This window comes from Hippopotamus amphibius, chromosome 14 (genome assembly GCF_030028045.1).
Source record: "Hippopotamus amphibius kiboko isolate mHipAmp2 chromosome 14, mHipAmp2.hap2, whole genome shotgun sequence".
Lineage (NCBI taxonomy): Eukaryota > Metazoa > Chordata > Mammalia > Artiodactyla > Hippopotamidae > Hippopotamus > Hippopotamus amphibius.
This window is the reverse complement of record NC_080199.1, coordinates 59,705,743-59,722,980: the sequence shown is the minus strand read 5'-3', so window position 1 is coordinate 59,722,980 and position 17,238 is coordinate 59,705,743. Positions and strand designations below refer to the sequence as shown.

The 17,238-nt window shown below is 37.8% G+C and overlaps 2 protein-coding genes across 7 annotated transcripts in view; both read left to right on the top strand.

Moving 5' to 3' along the window:
- CPB2 (carboxypeptidase B2) overlaps positions 1-12,680 on the top strand; it is a 57,737-nt gene extending 45,057 nt beyond the window's left edge. Inside the window, exons 10-11 of the mRNA XM_057707685.1 lie at positions 8,549-8,636; positions 12,343-12,680. Of these exons, the coding sequence (XP_057563668.1) occupies positions 8,549-8,636; positions 12,343-12,527 (273 nt within the window). The 3' untranslated portion in view covers positions 12,528-12,680. The remainder of the gene's footprint in view (positions 1-8,548; positions 8,637-12,342) is intronic.
- Positions 12,681-13,353: 673 nt separating this feature from the next.
- The window catches only part of ZC3H13 (zinc finger CCCH-type containing 13), an 83,706-nt gene continuing 79,821 nt past the window's right edge, over positions 13,354-17,238 (top strand). For 3 of the 6 annotated variants that reach the window (XM_057707448.1, XM_057707447.1, XM_057707445.1), the window contains exon 1: positions 13,354-13,681. The gene's annotated coding sequence lies outside the window, so the exon portion shown is untranslated. Of the gene's footprint in view, positions 13,682-16,922; positions 17,058-17,238 lie in introns of those variants that run through there. The other 3 variants (XM_057707450.1, XM_057707449.1, XM_057707446.1) reach the window with 2 other exon arrangements.

Here is a 17,238-nt window from a genome sequence, read left to right as displayed (position 1 = left end):
AAAACTGAGGAGGAGAGACAGTTTAAGATGATGTAGTAGGAGGATGTGCACTCACTTCTTCTTGCAAGAGCACCAGAATTAAAACTAATTGCTGAATAAGCAATGACAGAAAGACACTGGAACTCACCAAAAAAGACACCCCACATCCAGAGACAAAGGAGAAGCTGCAATGAGATGGTAGGAGGGGTGCAATCGTATTAAAATCAAACCCCAAAAATGCTGGGTGGGTGACTCACAAACTGGAGAACAGTTATACCACAGAAGTCCACCCACTAAAGTGATGGTTCTGAGCCCCACGTCAGGCTTCCCAACCTGGGGGTCTGGCAACGGGAGGAGGAATCCCCAGAGAATCAGACTTTGAAAGCCAGTGGGATTTGATTGCAGGACCTCCACAGGACTGGAGGAAACAGAGACTCCACTCTTGGAGGGCACACAAAAAACAGTGTGCTCACCAGGACCCAGGGGGGAGGAACAGTGACCCCATAGGAGACTGAATCAGACCTATCTGCTGGTGTTGGAGGGTTGCCTGCAGAGGTGGGGGGCACCTGTGGCTCACTGAGGGGACAGAGGCACTGGCGGCAGGGGTTCTGGGAAGTACTCATTGGTGTGAGCCCTCCCAGAGTCCGCCAGTAGTCCCACCACAGAGCCTGTAAGCTCCAGTGCTGGGTAGCCTCAGGCCAAATAACCAACAAGGTGGGAACACAGCCCCATCCACTGGCAGACAAGCAGATTAAAGTTTTACTGAGCTCTGCCCACCCAGCCCTACCCACCATCAGTCCCTCCCATCAGGAAGCACCCATGAGCCTCCTAGATAGCTTCCTCCACAAGAGGGCAGACAGCAGTATCAAGCAGTATCAGCAGTATTTTGTTCTGTGGAACTGAAAACCATAGCCACAGAAAGATAGAGAAAATGAAAAGGCAGAGGACTTTGTACCAGGTGAAGGGACAAGATAAAACCCCAGAAAAACACTACATTAAGAGGATATAGGCACCCTTCCAGAAAAAGAATTAGGAATAATGATGGTGAAGATGATCCAGGACCTGAAAAAAGATTGGATGCAAAGATTGAAAAGTTGCAAGAAAAGTTTACCAAAGACCTAAAAGAATTAAAGAGCAAACAAACAGAGATATGCAACACAATAAGTGAAATGAAAGATACACTAGAAGGAACCAATAGCAGATTAACTGAGGCAGAAGGGCAAATAAGTGACCTGGAAGACAGAATGGTGAAAATCACTGATGCAGAAAAGAATAAAGGAAAAAGAAGGAAAAGAATTGAAGACAGCCTAAGAGACCTCTGGGATTACATTAAATGCACCAACATTTGCATTATAGGGGTCCCAGAAGGAGAAGAGAGAGAGAAGGACCCAAGAAAATACTGGAAGAGATTATAGTTGAAAACTTCCCTAACATGGGAAAGGAAATAGCCACCCAAGTCCAGGACGCACAGAGTCCCAGGCAGGATAAACCCAAGGAGAAACATGCCAAGACACATAGTAATCAAATTGACAAAAATTAAAAAGTTATTAAAAGCAACAAGGGAAAAATGACAAATAACATACAAGGGAACTCCCATAAGGTTAACAACTGATTTCTCAGCAGAAACTCTGCAAGCCAGAAGGGAGTGGCACAATATTTTTAAAGTGATGAAAGGGAAGAACCTGCAACCAAGAATACTCTACCCAGCAAGGATCTCATTCAGATTCGATGGAGACATCAAAAGCTTTACAGACAAGCAAGAGCTAAGAGAATTCAGCACCACCAAACCAGCCCTACAACAAATGCTAAAGGAACTTCTCTAAGTGGAAGACATAAGAGAAGAAAAGGACCTACAAAAACAAAAACAAAACAATTAAGAAAATGGTAATAGGAACATATATATCCTAATTACCTTGAATATAAACGGAGTAAATGCACCAAGCAAAAGACACAGACTGGCTGAATGGATACAAAAACAAGACCCATATATATGCTGTCTCCAAGGGAAGCACTTCAGACCTAGGGGCACACACAGACTGAAAGTGAGGGAATGGAAGAAGATATTCCATGCAAATGGAAATCCAAAGAAGCTGGAGTAGCGATATTTGTATCAGATAAAATAGACTTTAAAATAAAAAATGTTACAAGAGACAAGAAAGGACACTACATAAAGATGAAAGGATCAATCCAAAAAGAAGAGATAACAATTATAAATATATATTCACCCAATATAGGAGCACCTCAGTACATAAGGCAAATGCTAACAACTATGAGAGAGGAAATCAACAGTAACACAATAACAGTGGGGAATTTTAACACCCCACTTACACCAATGGACAGATCATCCACACAGAAAATTAATAAGGAAACACAAGCTTTAAATGACACAATAAGCCAGCTTGATTTAATAGATATCTATAGGACATTCCATCCAAAAACAGCAGAATACACGTTCTTCTCAAGTGCACATGGAACATTCTCCAGGATAGATCACATTTTGGGTCATAAATCAAGCCTTGGTAAATTCAAGAAGATTGAGATCGTATCAAGCATCTTTTCCAACCACAACGCTATGAGATTAGAAACAATTACAGGAAAAAAACTGTAAAAAACACAAACACATGGAGGCTAAACAATATGCTACTAAATAACCAAGAGATCACTGAAGAAACCAAAAAGGAAATCAAAAAATACCTAGAGACAAATGACAATGAAAACACAATGATCCAAAACCTATGGGATGCAGCAAATGCAGTTCTAGGAGGGAAGTTTATAGCAATACAATCCTACCTCAAGAAACAAGAAACATCCCAAATAAACAATCTAACCTTACACCTAAAGAAACTAGAGAAAGAAGAGCAAGCAAAACCCAAAGTTAGTAGATGGAGAGAACTCATAAAGATCAGAGCAGAAATAAATGAAATAGAAACAAAGAAAACAACAGCAAAAATCAATAAAACTAAAAGTTGGTTCTTTGAAAAGATAAATAAAATTGATAAACCTCTAGCAAGACTCATCAAGAAAAAGAGGGAGAGGACTCAATAAAATTAGAAATGAAACAGGAGAAGTTACAGCAGATACCACAGAAATAGAAAGCACCATAAGAGACTACTACAAGCAACTATATGCCAATAAAATGGATAACCTGGATGAAATGGACAGATTCTTGGAAAGGTATAACCTTCCAAGACTGAATCAGGAAGACATAGAAAATATGAACAGACCAATCACAAGTAGTGAAATTGAAACTGTGATTAAAAATCTTCCAACAAACAAAAGTCCAGGACCAGGTGGATTCACAGGTGAATTTTATCAAACATTTAGAGAAGAGCTAACACCCATCCTTCTCAAGCTCTTCTAAAAATTGCAGAGGAACACTCCCAAACTCATTTTATGAGGCCACCATCACCCTGATACGAAAAACAGACAAAGATGCTACAAAAACAGAAAATTACAGACCAATATCACTGATGAATTTAGATGCAAAAATCCTCAACAAAATACTAGCCAACAGAATCCAACAACACACTAAAAGGCTCATACACCATGATCAAGTGGGGTTTATCCCTGGAATGGAAGGATTCTTCAATATATGCAAATCAATCAATGTGATACACCATATTAACAAATCAAAGGATAAAAACCACATGATCATCTCAATAGATGCAGAAATAGCTTTTGACAAAATTCAACACCCATTTATGATAAAAACTCTCCAGAAGGTGGGCATAGTGGGAACCTACCTCAGCATAATAAAGGCCATATACGACAAACCCACAGCAAACATCATTCTCAATGGTGAAAAACTGGAAGCATTCCCTCTAAGATCAGGAACAAGACAAGGATGTTGGCTCTCTCCACTACTATTCAACATAGTTTTGGAAGTCCTTGCCACAGCAATCAGAGAAGAAAAAGAAATGAAAGGAATCCAAATTGGAAAAGAAGAAGTAAAACTGTCACTGTTCACAGATGACATGATACTATATATAGAAAATCCTAAAGATGCCACCAGAAAACTACTTGAGCTAATCAATGAATTCGGTAACGTTACAGGATGCAAAATCAACACACAGAAATCTCTTGCATTTCTATACACTAACAATGAAAGATCAGAAAGAGAAATTAAGGAAACAATCCCATTCACCATTGCAACAAAAAGAATAAAATACCTAGGAATAAACCTAACCAAGGAGGTAAAAGACCTGTACTCAGAAAACTATAAGACACTAATGAAAGAAGTCAAAGACGACACAAACAGATGGAGGGACATACCATGTTCTTGGATTGGAAGAATCAACATTGCGAAAATGACTGTACTACCCAAAGCAATTTACAGATTCAATGCAATCCCCATCAAATTACCAATGGCATTTTTCACAGAACTAGAACAAGAAATTTTATGATTTGTATGGAAATGCAAAAGACCCCGAATAGCCAAAGCAACCTTGAAAAGGAAAGATGGAGTTGGTGGAATCATGCTTCCTGACTTCAGGCTATACTATAAGGCTCCAGTGATCAAGAGAGTATGGTACTGGCACAAAAACACAAATATAGATCAATGGAACAGGATAGAAAACCCAGAAATAAACTGTGGTCAGCTAATCTTTGACAGAGGAGGCAAGGATATACAGTGGAGAAAAGGCAGCCTCTTCAATAAGTAGTGCTGGGAAAACTGGACAGCTACATGTAAAAGGATGAAACTCAACAAATTAAACTCAAAATGGATTAAAGACCTAAATGTAAGGCCAGACACTATAAAACTCCTAGAGGAAAACATAGGCAGGACACTCTTCAACATAAATCACAGCAAGATCTTTTTTGATCCACCCTCTAGAGTAATGGAAATACAAACAAAAATAAATAAGTGGGACCTAATGAAACTTCAAAGCTTCTGCACAGCCAAGGAAAAGACAAGATGAAAAGACAACCCTCAGAATGGGAGAAAATATTTACAAATGAATCAACAGACAAAGGATTAATCTCCAAAATATGTAAACAGTTTATCCAGCTCAATATCAAAAGAACAAACAACCCCATCAAAAATGGGCAGAAGACCTAAATAGGCATTTCTCCAAAGAAGACATACAAATGGCCTTGCTGTGGCAAGGCACGTGAAAAGCTGCTCAACATCACTAATTATTAGAGAAATGCAAATCAAAACGACAAGGAGGTATCACCTCACACCGGTGAGAATGGGCATCATCAGAAAATCTACAAACAGTAAATGCTGGAGAGGGTGTGGAGAAAAGGGAACGCTCTTGCACTGTTGGTGGGAATGTAAATTGATACGGCCACTATGGAGAACAGTATGGAGGTTCCTTGCAAAACTAAAAACAGTTACCATATGACCCAACAATCCCACTACTGGGCATATCCCCAGAGAACACCATAATTCAAAAAGACACATGCACTCCAATGCTCATTGCAGCACTATTTATAATAGCCAGGACATGGAAGCAACCTAAATGTCCATCAACAGATGAATGGATAAAAAAGATGTGGTACATATATACAATGGAATATTACTCAGCTGTAAAAAGCAGTGAAACTGGGACAATTGTAGAGACATGGGTGGACCTAGAGACTGTCATACAGAGTGAAGTGAGTCAGAAAAACAAATATCATATATTAACACACATATGCAGACTATAGAAAAACAGTACAAATCAACTGGTTTGCAAGACAGAAATAGAGACCCAGATGTAGAGAACAAACATATGGACACCAAGTGGGGAAAGCAGGGAGGGTTGGGGGGGAATGAATTGGGAGCTTGGGATTGCCATATATACATTATTAATAAGAAAATACCAAATTGTACACTCTAAATATATGCAGTTTATTGTCTGTTAACTGTATCTCAATAAGAGTTCTTAAAAATAAAAGGCAAAAAAAAAAAAAAAAAAAAGCTGTGGAGAAAACTGTTCTCTTGTAGAGGACAAAGGGGGATAGATTCTTTGTATCTTTGTCCAGCTTTTCTGAGAGTCATCCTGGGTCAGGGTTCACTCAGAGATTGTAAAGAGCTCAGCCTTACTTTGAGGACATGAACTTCTGTCTAGCAGAGGGGCTCTCTTGGAAAATGTCAGACGAGCTGTTGGAATGTCAGGAAGGAACCAGTACACCTTGACCTGATCTGCATATGAAGGCATATGAACAAGGACAAGACTTTCTGGAATTATTGTTCTGTTTGTGGTTGCTAGCTTTCTACAATAGCCCGCCACAGATCAAGTCTTAACATAATACTTATCAATTGATATTAGCATTGGGAATTGTTTATACAGTGACCACCTTAACTTGCAGGGGGGTGGTCCTATTAAAAGCAGCTCCAATTTCAGCATTGAGGCAAAACCCTCCCTCCTTTTTTGGAACTCAGTGGATGATACAGTGAGTTCAAAGAGGACTCACAGTTCTCATCACTTTTTGGTCCCAGATATTCTATGCTTGGGTTGATGGCAAAGGAAGCAAATGTTCTTGAGGGATTGTGGCTAGGTTTGAACAAATCCTCATCCCAGATGCTCTCTAGACAATGGAAGTGCTAGGGCAACACTCCAATTCTTCCCCAGAGTCTGATCTTTATGTAGTGATTTGTTTTTTATTGACTTGTTTTGTTCTGGTTCTCTTAACAGAATAAACTATAGTCACATTAGGGGCCAGCAATTCCTGATGACCAATATAAAGTTATTTGCACTTGCTAAAAATAACTAAGAACAAAAACATACTTGTTACTTATGATTCCTTTTTCTTCCCAAGGGAAAACTTTTAAGGAAAGCTCCTTTATTGGTGTTATCTTTAAAGAAGTGAGAGGATATTAATCATGATCTAGAAATAGATTTAGTGTGATTTTGAATTAGTTTTGGATTACTATTATCACAAGTGTTTGTTGAGAGTTATTATGTGTAAAATACTGTGTTTAATGGACATTGAAAGAAGCATTAGGTAGGACCCTGCCCTTTAAGAGAATATGATATGGTTAGAGAGCGCAGTCACTAGCAAATGTTACAGATAGCTGTACTCTAAGGTATAGTAACTACTAAATAAGTGGCAAAGATGGTACAACTCACTTCTGACTGGGATAGCTAGGGGTGGTCTCATTAATTCATTCAGAAGGAAACAGAAAAGTGAGGCAATAAAGTCCCTGTCCTGAGGACTTATCATCTATTAAGGTGTGACATACTGTGAAGAAAAAGGAGTGTTAGAGTGCAAATGAAGTCAGGGAACAGGTACAATTTCAGCCAGGTATTGAAAGATAGGGTTTCTGTAAGTGGACAGGGAAGGAAAGCTTCCTAAGCTGAGGCTGTGGTGTTCCCCACAGGAAGTATGTTCAGGGGGATGTAGGGGCAAAAAAAAAAGGAAGTCGATCCCTCAGAAAGTAGATGAGGTCAGCCTGTGGAGAAGAGGTCAGCTTGTTTGAATGTCAGAATAAATTTACATTTTACTCTGTAGATAAGGGGGTTCCATTAAACTTTTATTTTGAACAGAGGAAAGGCACAACATCATATCCACTGATATTCCTCAGGTCGTTCAAGGCAGGGAGAGTGAATACCGTGATGCTAGTGCCAAGTTCAGAGAAGATCTGCATAAGCTAGAAACAAAAATAGCGGAACAGGGGACTTAGTTACTATCCTGCTGCACACCAGGGATAGAAACTTTCTTATTTGATGAGTCTTTGGGAGGTATTAGACATTTTACACAAAAAGGAAATAGAGTTTGAAAAGGGAATCATATGTGCTTGAGATATGTGTACTGTTTAGAGGAGCTGGGTTTAAAGTTTGGTGATAATTTTGTCTAGTTGTTTGCCTTTGAAATATAGTTATACTTTGTTTTACAGTAAAACTTTGTTATGTGCACTTTGTTTTACATGCACATGTATGTACATATATTTTGTTTTACAAAATAAATGAATTCCTAAAAAAGGCATGTGAGAATTATTTTTTCTTCAACTTAAATAAAATATCAATATATTGGAAGAGTCTGTGTTTAAAGCCACCCAACTGTGATTTCCATGAGGAGAGAAACATTTTTAAAAGTTAATGTAGTCTTCTCATTTTACCTCTGGGATAAATGCAGATTTTTCATATATACCAAATTTCCCCCAGCTTTATTGAGATATAATTGCCTTGTAACATTGTGTAAGTTTAAGGTGTACAATGTGAAGATTTGATGCACGCATATATTGTGAAATGATTACCACAGGAATGTTAATTAACACATTTGTCACCTCACAGAGTTAGTTTTTTCTTTTGTGGTGAGAACACTTAAGATCTACTCTCTTAGCAACTTTCCAGTATATAATACAGTATTGTTGACTATAGTCACCAAGCTGTATTTTAGATCCTTAGAACTTATCCATCTTATAACTGGAAGTGTGTATCCTTTGACTAGCATCTCCACATTCACCCCACCCCCTGCCCCAGCCCCTGGCAACAACCATTTTGCTCTCTATTTCTTCGTATATACAGTTTGATTGAATACAAATATGGTTGGGTGGTTTTTTATTGTTGCTATTTTTAGAAAATTCTGTCTTGTTTTAAAGCTGCACATTAACTGAAATTCCATATCCTATTGATTTCAGTCTCTAGTGGCCAGTGAAGCAGTCCATGCTATTGAGAGGGCTAGTAAAAATATCAGATATACGCATGGCAGTGGTTCAGAAAGTTTATGTAAGTATTTCTTCTTAAGATCTTAGGGGGCTGTGAGGTACTAAAGAAATTTGTGTTTGGTTTTTCTGTGTGGATTTAATTTTTCTAAGTGGAATCTTTAAACACGGTCACATGTAAAACAACTGGATTATAACAATTAGAATTGGAAACATGATATCTATGACAGTACTGAACAAGGCTATATTAATACATAACTATACTAAAAAGAAACCAAAGTGATACTTAAGAAATTATGTTTATTGCTATAGAATAGGGATTATAGAATTGGTATCACACTAGTTGATTGAAGCAGAAAAGGTCATACCAGGTCAAAAGAATGTTTAAGATGCCCAGTACCACCATGTAAAGTTGTATAGGTTGAACACTGTACAAATCTAGGAATGCCATTTACATCAGATGCTTTTTAGTGACAACCTGTGTCCAAGAGTATAGTTCGTGGCATGCTATAGTTGAATGCCTTTTGTTTGTGTCACACTGATGGGAACATGTATGTGGCAAGCTCTTAACAAATATTTTAAATTAATTTCAGCTGGGAGATATTTATTGAGGGACTCCTTTATATCCACAGTGGGATAACAGACAATTTTGCTCTTTTTGAAATTGGAGGGGTAGATGGGAGAAGAGAAACAGAAAATAAGTGTGTAACAAGGTGTCAGCATACCGTAACTCACAGGACAAATCCAGCCCACTGCTTCTTTTTGGATAGCCTGTAAACTAAGAATGGTTTTCCCATTTCTTTAATGGTTGAAGAAAACCAAAAAAAAGAATAAGATTTTGTGACATGTGAAAATTACATAAAATTCAGATTTCAGTGTCCACAAATAAAGTCTTACTCGAACACAGCTACACTCATTCATTTGCATATTGTCTATATAGCTTTCAGGACAGTGGCGTTGAGTAGTTCTGACATAGACTACGTGGCCCTAAAGCCTAAAATATTAATTGTCTGGTCCTTTACCAAAAAAGTTTGCCAATCTCTGATGGAAACAATTAAACAGTAAAACATAGTATAATCCCATTAATAAGTGAAGAACATAAAATAAGCTTATAGGTTTGAAAATGACTGCCAGAGAGAGAGGCAACTTAGCTCAGGTGGCCTGGAAAGGTCTTTCTCAGTAGGTGACACGTCTGGGAGACCTACCCAGTGAGTGGCTGCCAAACAAAGGTGTGGGAGAAAACCAGGGGGGAGAGGGAATGGCATGTGAAAAGGCTTTGACATAATATATTCCAAGTCCCAGAGTTTCCTTTAACAGGTATGATCTGCAGGGGGATAAAAACACATGCATATTAATAATCACATCCATATTATTTTCAATAAATTACTTGAGCACCAGAGGCTCTATTAGTAGAAAGTCCAGAATCTTCCTCTTCCTCCTCAGTCATCCCAAATTATTTCAGGACAAACTGAGACCAGATTGGTCCAAGTGGTATCTCTGTCTCCTGCTGTCACTGGTCTCTCTCTGCCTTTGCTGACCCAGGTCCTTGCTCTGGGTCACAATTTCCTTTCATCATTCAGAGCTGTCTTGATTCCCATCCTCTTCTCTCCTATTGTTCCCCAAAGTGTGACCATAGTGCCTCAGGGCTGGAGGAGCTTCTGGAGCAACTTCCTATTTTGATGAAATCATTCTATCTGCACACATGCATTCATTCAGTACAAACCTTTGTGTGTGTGTAAGTATAAAAAGAAGCTGGAAGAATAAATGCCAAATATTAATAATAGCTATCAGAAATATTTACTGAATAAATAACTAATCCACTGTTGATGGCTATTTTTCAACACTTCAATATAAACAGTGCTTCAGTAAACACTTTTGTAATTAATTCAAGTATAGGTATTACAAGGAAGAAAAATGATCACTTTGGATATTATATGACTGTCTGGAAAACAGTAGAAAACTCAATCAAAAATATTAGTAACAAAGAGTTGAGTAAGATGGCTGACTATGAACTAAATATATACGAATCTACAACTTACTTATATACCCAAAATAATCAGGAGAAATTAAAATGGAAAAAAGATCCTACTGCCCCCCTCAATATTATGCATACACATGCAGACATGTATGCTTAGATACATACATACATATATAGGTTCATTGTTAAATGTATATATGTACACGCACAAATCCATATGATCTCTATGAAAAACCTAGAAAATTTCACTGGTGTACATAAATGGAGACAAAATGAGAAACCCAGTATGTTTTTGAGTGGGAAAGTAATATATAAAATGTGCCAGTCATTCTAAATTAGTTTGTATATTTAATGCAACCCCAATGGACACTTAAATGACTTTGAACTTTATTTGAAACAATACATGTGGTAGAAGAGCTTGTAAAACCCTGAAAAAAATGACTAATCAGAGAATTTGCTCCAACCAAGTATTAAAAAACATTATAAGCCTGTTGTAGTTAACAGTTTCTTTAAAGTTTTAATGATAGTAATTATAAAGAAACAAAGAAGCAATTATGTATAAACAAGAATATTCATTGTAAAGGAACTGAGTCTGGAAGAGACAGATCAATAGAAGAGAATAGTAAGTACAGAAAGACACTCAGATATATAAGATCTAGTATCTCATAAAGAAGGCATTTCAAACAGTTAAGAATGTTAGACTGTTCAATTAATAGGGTTGGAAAAACTGGTAAGTTACTTAGAAAAAAATTGTAATTGAATTACTAACATGTCTTCCTCCAAAATAAATTCCAGATACATAAAATAATTTAATGTAAAAACACTGCCATCAAACAAACAAAAAAACACTGCCATAAACCAAGTCAAAGGCTAAATTACAAATAAGAAAAAAAATTCTCCACATATTACACAGGGCTAATGACACATATTGCTTTTATAAGTAATCTATAAAATCAATCAAGAAGAAAAATGAGCAAAGACAATTGATAAAAAATATAAAGATGGCCAATAAATATGCCAAACAAAATGTTCAACTCACTGATAATCAAACATAAAGTAAGACAATTTGATATTATTTTTCACCCATAAAATTACCAGAAATGGATAATTGCCACAGATGGTATGGGAAGGGGATGTGGGTATATTCATACCCTGATAATGGAGGTATAAACTGGTTCGATTCTTTTGAAGGCTATTTGGTAACATGTAGCACACCTGTGAAAAGTACATACCCTTAGACTAGCAAATCTGCTTCTGGGAAAAAATATTCTAAAGAAACAAAGAAACAATTATGTATAAACAAGGATGTTCATTGTAAAGTTGTTTATGTTAATTGGAAGAAACTAAAGCTCTCCAAATAAATAATTATTAAAATTAATTACATCCAGCTTTACAGAGCAATGCTATGAGACCATTAAAAATAATAAGGTAGATTTGAACTCATTAACACATGAAGCGGGTCAGGATAGATTATGTTTAGAAATGTTACTGAACAGCTTGTACAGAATGATCTTATTTAGGTAGGAAAAAAAATTATGTTAAAGTATGCACTGAAAAAGAAAGCACTAGAATATAAATGGTCATAGCCTTGGTATGGTTATATGGGTAATTTTTATTTTCTTCCTTAAGCTACTTTCCTTCATTCTCTGTTTTCTTACAGAAACTTAGATTATTTAATAATTTTTTTTTGAAAGCAAAGCTATTTTCATTTTCAGGAAAAAAAAAGCCCTATGTTGTTAGTTAACTTGAAACATCTGTATTTCAGAAAGTAACTTCTTTTTTCTTTTTGTAGATCTAGCTCCTGGAGGTACGGATGACTGGATCCATGACTTGGGCATCAAATATTCGTTTACAATTGAACTTCGAGATAAAGGCAAATATGGATTCTTGCTGCCAGAGCGTTACATCAGTCCCACTTGTGGAGAAGCTTTTGCTGCTGTCTCTAAAATAGCTTGGCATGTCATCAGGAATGTTTAATGTCCTTGATTTTTTCCACTCTGTTCTCATATTTTAATTTACTGATTCCAGCTAAATCAAATTATTGTACCAGTTTCTTTTTATCAGTTTTCATAAAAGGTTTTCCCATTCCTTGGTTTTGGCAAAGAACAAAATAAATGCTACCTTAAAATAAGGCAGACAAAGATTCACATTTCTTTTTCCTTTTTTTTTATTTGTGAGAGGTTAGGTACTGATTCTTTGATTCGCGACATCTGACTAGACATCTCAAGCATTTTTAATAACTAGTTTCATGCAGAGCATTGTATCCTAAACAAGAAGAGGAAAGGCTGTCAGAAGTACATTAAAGATTTCTGCTGCAAATTTACAACACGTTTCTGCTGGCGCCTTTAAAAACACAACCGTGCGTTCCGTTTGTTCCACAGTAACAGGCGATGGCCCAGAAAGCAGAGGCGTGTGAAAAACAGGACAAATGCCGCCAGTCGCTCCAGTTCATCTGCTCAATAAAAAGGTCGAGCGAATGAATGGCTGCGGTTATCTTCGACAACAAACGTGGCGTTTTTGCATATTTACAACAGCCGTCTATTGTAAGAAATTACGTAATAAAAGGAGAAAACTCTTTCTTAAATTCACTTTTAATTGGGTATTTTGGCTCTCCCGGGTTCCCGGTGTCTTCTCCAGGAATCGCTTGTTAAGCACAGATGTGTTGATTTCGCCCGCAAGCCTCGGAGCCGAAGTTACGCCCAGGGGGCGTGCCCACGAAGGGGCGGTGCTTGCGCGCTGACGACTAATCTGGCGGCCGGAAGCTTCCTCAGTCTAAGAGGAACAGGGCAAACTCTTGACTTCCGGCGGCACAGTGACGCGATCCTCCAGGCGGCCTGATAGTGTTTTCCTTGTCTTTTCTTATTCTCCGGTCTCTCTTCGTTCCTATTTTTCCCTACGTCCCAGGCTCGTTTGACCCTGGCGAAGCGGCGGGCGGGTTCCGCTCCCCAGCCATCCCGGAGTCCCTCGCTAGCGCAGGGCCGGTTCCCGGGAGCCGCGCGCGCACCTCCTCTTCCTCGCCGTCGTCTTCCCGGGGCCAGGCGCGGGGACAGAGAGTCGCCTCCCCCGCTCCTCGGAGCGGTGGCGGCAGTGCAGCCTCCGGACTGCTCTTGCGGAAGGAGCTCGGGGAGGAGGTAAGCTTGAACTCTGTCAATTGGTGTGCGTACCGGGGAAGGCGTTGGGGGGGGGGGGGGGCCTGGGATGCGGAGGCCCCGCTTGTCCTCCGTCCCTGCTTGGGTCACGCCGGGACTTTGAGCTCTCCTTGAGCATCCCACCAGTAACTCTGCAGTAGATCCCTGTGCTCCTCCTGCCTGGTTTCTCGCCCGGGTTGTGCTTTTGGCAAATTTGCGTAAGGGGGCAAGTGGATTCAGACGAAAGGCTTTGCTGGGTCACTGTCATTTGATGCGAGCCTGCGAACTCTTGCGCGGTATGCGCATTTGTGTGAGGTGGAAGGGTGCCGAAATATGGTCTTAGATTTAGAAGCTCCCTCTTTACACATTCCAGACCTGTTAGGGAAGCGGTATCTTGCTTTTGGTTGTATTTGGTCTTGCTTATTTCCCGGCAGTGATAACCACTCGGGTCCTCAGGTCCTCGGAGTTGAGGAGCGCTACTTTCTCTTCACAGTCCCTAGGTAGTTACTTTTGGCAACTATCTGTCAGAAACCGGGGAAGGTGGAATAAAAGGAGAGGCTCTGATGTTTGGCATTCTCTCTTTCTAAATAGCTCAAAATACTTTATGTGGCTGGAAAATTCTTCCGAATTGAATATTACGTGAATGATAGAGCTAGGATCTTGTTTGTGGAGCGTAGTGTCAAGCCTTCGTTATATTCCGAGGTTTTCAGGGAATTTGAACTACTTTGAAAATTATGGGCGTACGCAACCTCTTCAGGTCGTTGGTTTTTGCTTGAAGAAATAATCGAAAAGTTTGGGAAAATCTTCACACCTCAACTTTTGAAAGTTTTACCAAAAATACTGTTGCAGTAAATCCAAGTGCTTATGCAGTACAATCCATGCGTATGTAGTGCCGGTTATCGGAGTCTAGCTCTGCAGTGTTTGAAATTACTGATTTTAGAACCTAAGCGACAATATTTTGGACATTTTTGTGGACATATCTCTAGATTTTCGAATAACTTGGAATGTAATGAAATATTTAGATTATAACATGACAATTTCCAAAAGAGACTAAGAATGTAGATTCAGGTATGTAGCAATTTGTGGCTGTAAAAGTAGTTGTGTTGTGAAACTAAGATTTTACTGTGGCGATCTGGGAGGACCTAGTTTTATCAAATGCATGCCTCTTATGCGCTTCCTAACTATTGGTGATTCGAAATGAGCATTGCATATTGTAAGATATGCAAATTTATCTAATTTTTATTTTCGTAAATTAAAACTAAAATCCCACGGGTGGATGCTATTTTTATTTCTGTACAAGTTATTAAAATTTAATAAATTATCGATGTTAATTTGTCTTGTAATATGTATTGATATTTACGTATGCAAAGCAGTTGTTTAACATTATTTATAGAATTGGTTTCTAGTAAACCTAGTGTTACCTACCTCCTCCAACCCCCACTCTGCTTTTCATATAGAGCTGAGTTGGAGCTATTTCAGCAGATATTTAGTAGCAGTTGAAATGTTAACTGGTGTTGGTATACAGAAGGTGTCATTTATTCTTTTTTGGTAGTTTTGTATGTTGCAGTTCTGTTTACTTCAGTTTGTAATAGTTGCCAGCATGGGATATTCTCCCTGCATAGTCTTTTTAACAAAATGTATTTTCTGCTCGGTGCTACAGTATTGCCTTACTGGTACCTGTGTAGTCAGTTTAGTTCTGATAATTCTGTTCGAAATTCAGTTTGAAATTGTTTTAGTCTGTCTACACATAAGCAATCTGCAAGAATGATTGTTTAAGAAAGTTCTTTCTTAAAAGAAATTAAGAAAAAATTCTCTCACTCTATGCATCAAATAAACTTAACTTTTTTCTTTCAAAACTAAGAAATATGAAGAGATCTTATTTTTAATGTAACACTTTTAATTTTCAAATGTAATGAATAGGGATTTATTCTCCTACCGGTTAGTACCAGTAATTATGTAGCTTTAATTGCTTAGTTATTTGACAGTTTCCTAACATTATGACCCTACTTATCCAGATTAAAGTGTTTTATGCTTTCATTTATGCTACCAGAAGAGATGAGATCTCAAAAAGATGTAATTGTGGATTGCAGTGAGAATACTAGAACTAATACGTTTTATTGACAAGTCTTTTATTAATCAGGATTCAGAATTATTTAAAAAGAGGTCCATGTGTTTCTCCTTTCTCAGTCATATTTATAGCGTGAAGCTGTGAGTACATTGTGATGTTTTTAAGTTTCTGGGGGAAGGAGAACATGCCCCATTTATTAAGACTTTTTTTGTGTAGTAATAAATTTAAACTTTGTGTCCCCTGTTTTTCTTACTTTTTTTTTTTTTTTTTTTTTTTGCCACGCCACACAGCCTGTGGGATCTTAGTTCCTGGATAAGGAATTGAACCTGGGCCCTTGGCAGTGAAAAGAGAGTCCTAGCCACTAGACCACCAGGGAATTCCCTTCATTTTCTTTTTCAATTGAAAAAGTATTAAAAACTTCTGATATTGATTTACTTTGCAAATGAAGAGGAGAAATAGGAGAATAACTCAATAGACTCACCAGTGTCACTCTGGCTTTGATAAAGCTGGTGTTTGGGAAAGAAATGGTAAAGTGAGTGGGAGTGTGATGGCAACTTAAAACTAAAAAGTAAATTGAAAACTGAAGGGAAACCTTCAGAGTCTCTGAGATAGGAAAGACTTTAATACTTACATTTTTATCTTATTTTTAATTTTTCTCATATACTTTGAAGCATTTACTTCTTATTGATATTAATGTTAATAAATCATATTAATTGAAAAAGCTTTCCCCCTCTCAGTCAAATCTACATTTTATTCTTTTGTGGTTTATCTTTCTCTTTGGGCTCCAATTTTTAGATTGAAAATTCTAATTGTCACATTAGACAATAACATAGTTTTTAATTAATATATGTGAGCAAATGCTTTTCTGGTGTATTGTAGATTATGTGTGTGTATTTAGACAAATAGGATTTAAAATATTATGTTTTGTATTTGCAAGCATAAGGCATTTTATCTGTGCAAAAATCATAAATGTTTCCTAGTAATATTTAGATAATTTGTTGACTACTGATAGAAGTTCCAGTTCCTAGATAGATGATTAGAAGAATTTCTCTTTTCTATCAATTAGAAACCTTCAGTTTCTACTTTTTCTTTTTTTGCCTCAGAATTTTTTTCTTTCTTCTTTTTTTCCTGTCTAGGACCTCCCCGTAACCTAGACCTGGTACTCAAACTCAGTGTCAGTTTAGGCCAAGGTCTGACACTGTTGGACTCTGAGAAAAGAGGAGAGAGAATACGTCTTTACTTCATTGCTGTTCTTCCCTAAGTTGGAAGACTCAACAGTAGCAGAAGTAAAACTGCTGGGATAATCACTGTGTAGGTGAACCTTGTAGTTCTTGATGTCACCTGTAAAAGCAACTTCGTCTCTGTTGGAAGGAACTTTTTTAGTGTCAAGAATATAAGGAAAGGGATAAGATTGGATCATTAGTCCTCACTTGCTTGTCTGTCGTAGTGCAAACTCTTTGAAGTCTTCAAAGCTTCTGTTAGGGATCTAGGA